General features: G+C 41.5%; 1 protein-coding gene across 1 annotated transcript; it reads right to left on the bottom strand.

The window, feature by feature from the left end:
- Positions 1 to 113: 113 nt before the first annotated feature.
- Positions 114 to 4,647, bottom strand: avpr1aa (arginine vasopressin receptor 1Aa). The gene is made up of 2 exons (XM_015042551.1): positions 2,449 to 4,647; positions 114 to 553 (listed from the first exon to the last, which is right to left on the bottom strand). Exons 1-2 carry the CDS (start codon positions 3,398 to 3,400, stop codon positions 273 to 275), a joined length of 1,233 nt encoding a protein of 410 aa, XP_014898037.1. The 5' UTR covers positions 3,401 to 4,647; the 3' UTR covers positions 114 to 272.
- Between the last annotated feature and the right edge of the window lie 3,303 nt (positions 4,648 to 7,950).

The following is a 7,950-nucleotide window of genomic DNA, read 5'->3' on the forward strand; positions in this document are numbered from 1 at the left end:
TGAGCTGCCAGTCGCTCATGGAGGGCAGTGAGTTTCTTTAGCCAGTAGGCATGGATCATGTCAGGCCCATATATATATATATATATATATATATATATATATATATATATATATATATATATATTCTTATTTACACTGTTTAGCTCCATTTTCACCATGCAGAATGCTTTCTTGTCCCTTAGGATTTCTAAGTCTGTGGGACTTTTTGTCCTAATCACACATGCCCACAGATGAGCTCACTCTGCATGTGTTTCTTGGTGCCGCCGGCTGTTTTACTCTGTCTGAGCTGACATTTTCGGGGAGTTGTCCAGCTCCCTCCAGTTGCCGGTGCTGCCTGTCGGGCTCCGGTTGGTGATCCTGGTCAGCAGCGTCGTCCTGCGGACGCTGCTCTCCGAGTCCTCCTTGTAGTCGGCGCTCAGCTTGCAGCAGCAGGAGAAGCAGTGCACAAAATCCTGCAGGAGGTGGCCGCTGAAGATCATGTATATCCATGGGTTGCAGCAGCTGTTGAGACTGGCGAGGAGCGCAGACAGAGTCACCGCTGTGTTCTCAGAATCTGCAGAACAGACAGCGAAGGGGAGGGAAGGAAGGAGTGATTAATCCATGAAACATCTGGGATATGCAGAAGTCTCCCTATAGATGAAGTTCATTTGGTGCCACATTGCGGGGGGTGTAGTAAAAACAACAGGCTTTAATGAGCTGCAACATGCATTGATATACGTGAAATTTTCTTTTTCATTCTGCATAGAATGGCTCCTAATGTAACCCTTTAAATGGTAATGATACAGTTACATTTATAGTTGTTTTTGTTAGAATTAAAGGCCTTCATTTTAATATTAGCACTAAATTTCATGGTAGCTGGGAATCAAGTCCAACTGGAATAGAAATATCCTTTATTGACTCAGTGGGGAAATTCAGCTGTACCAACTGTTTATTCACATAAGGATTAAAAAAAAACATTAATAATAAGAATATGAGACTGCTAAAGTAAGGGTAAGATTACAAATGAATACTCTTATTAAAAGAAATGTTCAGCTGAGTGGAGAAATTTACCACATCAGCTGATTTTTGGTGTAAATGTAGTTGAAATTCATTAACTCACAATATCAGGTTTTACCTTCTAATGTAATCCCCCCCCCCTTATTATCAGGCCCTAATTTAAAGTTATATCACAAGAACATACCTGAATAAAAATACTTAAATTTTGTTCTGTTCTTTTTTTTCAGAGCTAGATGATCATTAACCCCCCGCCCCCCATCTGGCCTCTCAGACAAAAGCCCCCCTTTGGGGCCATGATTTCACAATTACTTTCCTTGGCAGTGGCTTCTAAACAATAAACGGATGTTTGTGAACGCTGCATTTTAAATCGTTTCTGAAGGGGGCTTTTGAGCCCAAGTGGCTCTGAGGTGTTTCAATTTATTGGGTTTTGGGGAAAGTAACCAGCTTTTAAGGAATTTCTTCAAAAATGTAACAGCAAAGGCAATTTTCTCAATTTTTACACGGACAGCGACAAAAATCTTTGAATTTGATGCATAAAATGCACTTGTGCTGGTTGGGCACCAAACTGGCTTCAGCCCACAGCCTCCACTATGTCTTAGATCCGGCCCTGTAAACCTCATGCCATGAATTTATAACTTGACAAAAATGTATTTTAAAAACAATGACTTTAATGTAACATCTATATGTAAAAAAAAATCATTATTATCATTATTATGTGTTAAACTCATTTGATCATTTCAATACAATCAATTAATAAACAAATAATGCATTCTTAAATGCATAAGTGAAACATTAAATTATTGTTCAAAATGTGATTTTATTATGCATTATGATCATATAATTGTGATTCAGTATTTATCAAACTATTTCATATTTCCCATGCTCATATATATCATAAAATAAAAAGAATCACCACTATGACTTAAATAGTTCATTTACGCAGCAGCTTGAACCGATCAGTTTGACTCCGCCCACTCAGTTTGATTGGCAAAATCATGACAAGCTGCAACCAGCTTCTCATGAAATATTTTTTTTTTTTAAAGACTGCAATAATTGAATACACTATGCCTTTGACATACTGATTTTAATTAATTATTTTCACATTTAAGCATTACATTGTGCATTTTACGAATAACTTTACGATTGGACTAATTAGTTATATGAAATTCTATTAATTATAATTATCAAAATACACTTATTTCACTAAATTGTGGGCCTGGATGGTATTGTTGAAAGATTGATCACGCTCATATTTACTGAACGTGAAGTGCCTTGTTCTCAATCATCGAGTGTTGCATCTTTAATAACGCACACGCATTCGTTTTCGCATATTTTTGCGCTGTTTTCCTGAGTAATTCCGTGCGTAAAAAGCTGCGCGCAAACGGACTTTTGGAACGCAGTTTTGGAACAGATTCACCGCCGAGAAATTCCTCCCGCCGAGTTGAGACTCACCGTCCCACTGGAAGTTTCGGTCCCACACCGACCACATCTGCACGGTGAAAAACGGCGCCCAGCAGACGATGTACGCCAGAACGATCACGAAAGTCATCTTGACCGTCCTGAGCTTCGCCCTGGAGATCATCATGATGCTGCTGACCGACGACTTCCCGATCAAGCCGCTCTTGCCCGCCGCCCCGGCCACCGTCTTCTTCTTCTTGTACTTGATGTTCCTCCAGATGGTGTGGCAGATGAAGCCGTAGCACAGGATGAGGATGACCACCGGCACCAGGAAGATGCCCACGGTCATCCAAGTGACGTACGCCTTGGAACCCCACGGCTCCACGAAGTGCGCCCAGCAGTCGTACACCTCGGAGCCGTTCTGGATCTCGCTCAGGGAGAAGATGAAGTACTGCGGGACGCTCAGCACCAGGCTGCACATCCACGTGGAGACGATCATCACGTAGGAGCGCTTGGTGGGCTGCTGGAGGGTCTTGAGTGGGTGGCAGATGGCGATGTAGCGGTCCAGGGTCATCATCACCATCATGTAGGTGGAGGCGAACATGCCCATCACCTGGAGGTGCTTCACCACGCGGCAGAGGAAGTCCGAGCCGTAGAAGCGGAAGGTGATCTTCCAGCAGAGCTGCGGCAGCACCTGGAAGAAGGCGACCACCAGGTCGGCCAGGCTCAGGTGCTTGATGAACAGATGCATGCGGGACGTCTTCTTCTTGGTGTTGTACATGGCCAGCAGCACGCTCACGTTCCCGATCACGGCGACGACGAAGGTGATGCTCAGGACCATGATCTCGATCTGGGCCACGTCCTCGTTGCGCGCGAACGGGTCGGATCCGTTCGGGTGGAGGGTGCCGTTCGAAGGGGTTCCCATCGTCGGGTCGCCGGCGAGGCTGGAAGCCAGCAGGGACTGGTTGCCTCCGCTCAGGAGAGGCGCGTCGGATGGAGTGCGCATGGTGGCACTGCCCCTCCGTGCGCCCTCTGCAGATCCGGTGCCAGAAGGGCTGCGCGGCGCCTCTCTGGTCCGTATATGGAGCTACCTGTTGCTCACACAGGGGTGGAGGTGGGCGGAACGCGGCACTGTGTGGCTGCTATCCGCCGCGGTGGCTTTTTAATGTCGAGTCAGATTTCAGTGCGTAAAAAAACAAAAAAAACAAAAAACAAAAAACAAAAACAAAAACAAAAAAAAACGCATGGGCTTCAAAAAAAAAAATCATCCTCTCTCCTTGGGAGAAGTCAGCCCTCCTTAATCCGGTGATTACATAAATTATAATAATTTGGATGGAAGTGAGATTCATCATTGAAGATTAAAATAGATGAATTTGGGAATGGCTTATCCAGCTGGATCTACCAGCTGGGTTTACACAATTTGCGCAGCAGCAGCTAATTCCAATCACTATCACACGTTTAGAGAACTGCTGTGAAATTATTGGTTTCAGTCAAATATCAGTATTGTTTTAAAAGCTTGAACCACACAAGAAAGCACATTATGTAAATATTAAGAAAAAAAAAAACATAGCCTGTTCCCCAAGATTCACTAACTGAAAGGTTTTTGTCTCTTGAACGTTTTCCACATTTTCTCACGTTACAACTGTGTGTTTTATTGATTTATTTCTTTGTTGTGTGTGCTAGGCTAAGACATAACCAGGAAGCAAAACCACACTGACGTCACTCTGTAAAACAAGGGCTCCACAGCATGATGCTGCCACCTCCGTGCTTCATTGAGTTGACGTGCTGTGGTATTATTCTGCTGCAAATATTTTTTCTGCATGTCACCCAAAAGCTCCCCAGTGCATGGAAGCTTGTACCTCACCCCCTTTGCATTTTCACTGCATACGCAACGCACATTCATGAAACACATCAAACCGACTGCAGAGGCGGTTGTTCAGTTGGGCAGTTACCCAGGGCGGCATCGGAAAAGGCTCGGGGTGCCCAAGTCCACGTCCCACGTGGACTAGTGGACAAATTGATTTTCTCTTATCGTTGCTAGTATTTTACGTGAGCGGAGTTCATCCACATTAAGAGACGTGTCTCATGCTTTGCACCATGAGTTCAGGCCCCCCCCCCATCTGGACGGTGATTATTTGTCATCCTCAAACGTAAAACCAAAAGGTGTCAAAGCAGGTTTTGTTCCTTCTGTCATAAGCTTCCAAAGTGTAGCAGGGTTCCCCAAACTATGGCCCGCGGGCCGGATCCAGCCCGCCTCCACATTTGGTCCAGCCCCCTGAACAATACCAGAGAGCATTCAGATGTTTTTTTTTTTCATTTATTGTATTTTTCAGTTTATATGTGGATTTTTCTTCAACCACCAGAGAGCTCTCCTGAAAACTGTGGGTGTTTTGTTTTGCATGGCGCATCGCTGCCATCTGTTGGACTGCTTGACTTTTATGTTATTTAATCAGTACGGTTGTTTGCTAGCGGTAGAGCAGATGAACACACGTGTCAGGTTGAATTCTTCAAAGCGATGCCTGTAAGTAGCAGCTTATACTTCAAAATGAGCCTTTATGTTAACATATGAGAAATTAATATGTTAAAGTTACATTCCCTCAATGGAATATATACTAGTCAGTCCCAGGCACCGTTTCACTCATGGTTTTTGCCCATGTGCTTTCTGGGTAAAAATCAATAGAGAAAGGCAACCCCCGCCCCCTCAACAATTTCCGGCCCCCCACCAGAGAAGGGAAAAGTTATGTGGCCCTCACAGGAAAAAGTTTGGGGACCACTGGCGTATAGTTTCAAGTGAGGCTTGGTGCAAACCTAAGACTGTTTACCCCGAGTGAGCAGAAACAGCACTTGTGTCTGAAACGTGAAACGGAGCAGAGCCCTCAGCCTGCAAGCATTTAGTTTTAATGACATTCAAATGAGCTGAATTGTTTCTTTGTTTGTAAATCTGTGCAACGCGCAGCTCATTTATAGTTCCCCCCTAATGAGGCTCAGCTTTGAGTTCGGGTTGTCGGCCGCCGGTTTTGTTTGTGGTTGAAAATGTGGCAGATGTTACATGTAATCCAGGAGGGAAAAACAAAATAGCTACCTGATGTGTGTAATTTCATAAGTTAATAAAATAATTTTTTTTGATAACATGTTTAACTGGCTTTGTTTTGATGTCTGGACGTGAAAAGAGATGTAAACCAGTTATAAATTTTAAGAATTTTTGATTCAAACTACTGGGAAAATGACAACATATGACTTTAGTAGATAATAATTCATGATGAAATGGCAGAAATAGAAAAAAATGCACCAATACGCCTCCTGTTGTTCACTGTAAAAACTACTTGGTTAAATCTTGGTAGCTCAAATGTGAACCGTTGATTCAACGCGACAGTTTCTCACTTTGGCTTTGGGTTAAAGTGACTTTTGTCTGACGTAGAAGTGACCAAAGAGAAATTGAAAAAATAATCCATAACCTGGATTACGTGGGGGAAGAAAAAACATCCTAATATCTTGGTTAAAATGGATTATTTTCCTTTTTAGTTAATTTCTGTTTACAAAATACATAAAGGCCAGATCTTAACTAGAATAATTTCCTTCAAATATATCCAAGTCTAAAGAAAATTATCAATGTTTTCCAGGTTTTATTGAAATCCACTAAAAACAACAATTGGACTAATCCAACACATGCCTAATGTATCACAATATGACCGCAGTGTTTAATAAAACATTCAATGATATTCTAAGTTGTTAGCTGCACAACTCTATAAAAAGTCATTTCTTTAATTAGTAGTTTCTTACATTTAATTTTGTACAATTATATACTTTAAAAAAAAAAAATTATAGCAAAGTTATCACCTCCCCACCCCCAACACTCACAACGCAGGACGAATCCAAGTTTATGATTGGACGCAGGAATGTTTTCAGAAAAGTTTGAACATTTTTAAAGAGATAGCAACATGATGTGACCAGATTACTAATTAAAGATAACAAACTCATGCTGTTCTTTTACTCACTATTGGATTTTTGATCAGCAAAATCAATTACTATGCCAATTCATATAGTTATGAATTATCATCTATTGCAATATCTCTTTAAATCCAAAACTATGTCGACGGCATGATAAATCCCATTTGGGAGGTTTTTACTATTTAATAGACGCCTTTAGAGAGGAATAATGTTGCAACAGCAGTGATGATGTCTGCCATGATCAAAAATCCACACATAAAACTTAGCGAGGCTAAGAGGGAGAGATTATCTCCTAAAAGCTAAAAGACAGACTTTACTGAAAAAAAAACAACAAAAAAACAAAAGACAGTGACTTGAAGTGACGGCGGAAGCAAAACTGATGAGAATTCATTCGGACTGACGCCTTCGTCCTGCTTTACTCCCGGAGAAATGTTCCTGTTTATTGTCCTCGTCAAAAGCAATGATACCGAACTTCCGTCCATTTCCATCGTCTTGTTTGAGCCATAAAGGAGGAGATGAGCAGAATTTGGTTTATGGCGTTCCTGACATCCGCTTTAATTCCCTTGTTTCTGCTGACGAAACACAGACCTCATAGCAGAACTGCTTTAAAAATCTGATTCTTTGTCAAATCAGTCAATCGAATTGTGATGTTGATGTTATTACGCACTGAAACTGTAGGACCTGTGCTTTATGATGCTGGTGTGTTTGAGTTTGGGGTTTAGCTTCGTTCTCTTCATTCTTTGTGCATTTGTTTTAGTTTATTAGTGTTAATCCTTTTTTCCTTTAGTTGTTGCACACTTCTCCATGTTTCTTCCCTCAACATGCCAGTTTGCTCCCAGCTCTTCAGCCATTTTCCACTGGATTCGGCTGTTGTTGCCTTGTACAATTTCATCATTTCTCATGGAAATTGGGCGACACGAACCTGGTTGTCCCTTGTAACATTAACTATTTACATTTTATTCATACAATAAAAGATGCTTATTTGTTTTTTTTCAAGGCCTGTGCTTTGAATCCCATTCTGGAGTCTTTCTGTGTGACGTTTGTATGAACTCTGGGTTTTCCTGCCTCCTCTTACAGTACAAAAATGTGACTCTTAGTTTAATTAGTCCCTCTGAAGCCTCCTTAGGCTTGTTTGTGGTGACCTGCAGCGCGCAGGAAACCTCAGCAAGACATTCGGCTTAGCATGGCTTCATGTAAAAAACAAAACAAAACAAAAAAATTAGCTTTTTTGGAGGGGGTGGGGGGTGTGAATCCCTCTGTGCTCAATGGGACATTTGAAAGTTTAGATATGCCAGTGGAAACATTGCTCTTGGTATGTTTTGCAAAAGTAAGACTTTTAGTAAAAGTTTTCCTGTTTTTTACTCAGTCCAGTGATGGATGTGTTTTTATCGTTTTTTTATCTGCAACATCTGGAATGGTAAATTTCTCCAGAGGAGTTGCAGGACTAATAAATAAATCAAAATTCTTTGTTGCATGTTTTTGACTTTTTTTGTTTCTTTTTTTATGTGCAAAAATAAGTCTTGTTTTATTCAGATTTAGTTTTTTTTTTTTTTTTTTTTTTTTTTTTTGGGGGGAACCCTTGGGCTCCCTTCTTTTTGGGGGCTTTCC

Source organism: Poecilia latipinna, unplaced genomic scaffold (assembly GCF_001443285.1).
Source record: "Poecilia latipinna isolate Pla-1442-1.1 unplaced genomic scaffold, P_latipinna-1.0 Scaffold34, whole genome shotgun sequence".
NCBI classification, from domain to species: Eukaryota; Metazoa; Chordata; class Actinopteri; order Cyprinodontiformes; family Poeciliidae; genus Poecilia; species Poecilia latipinna.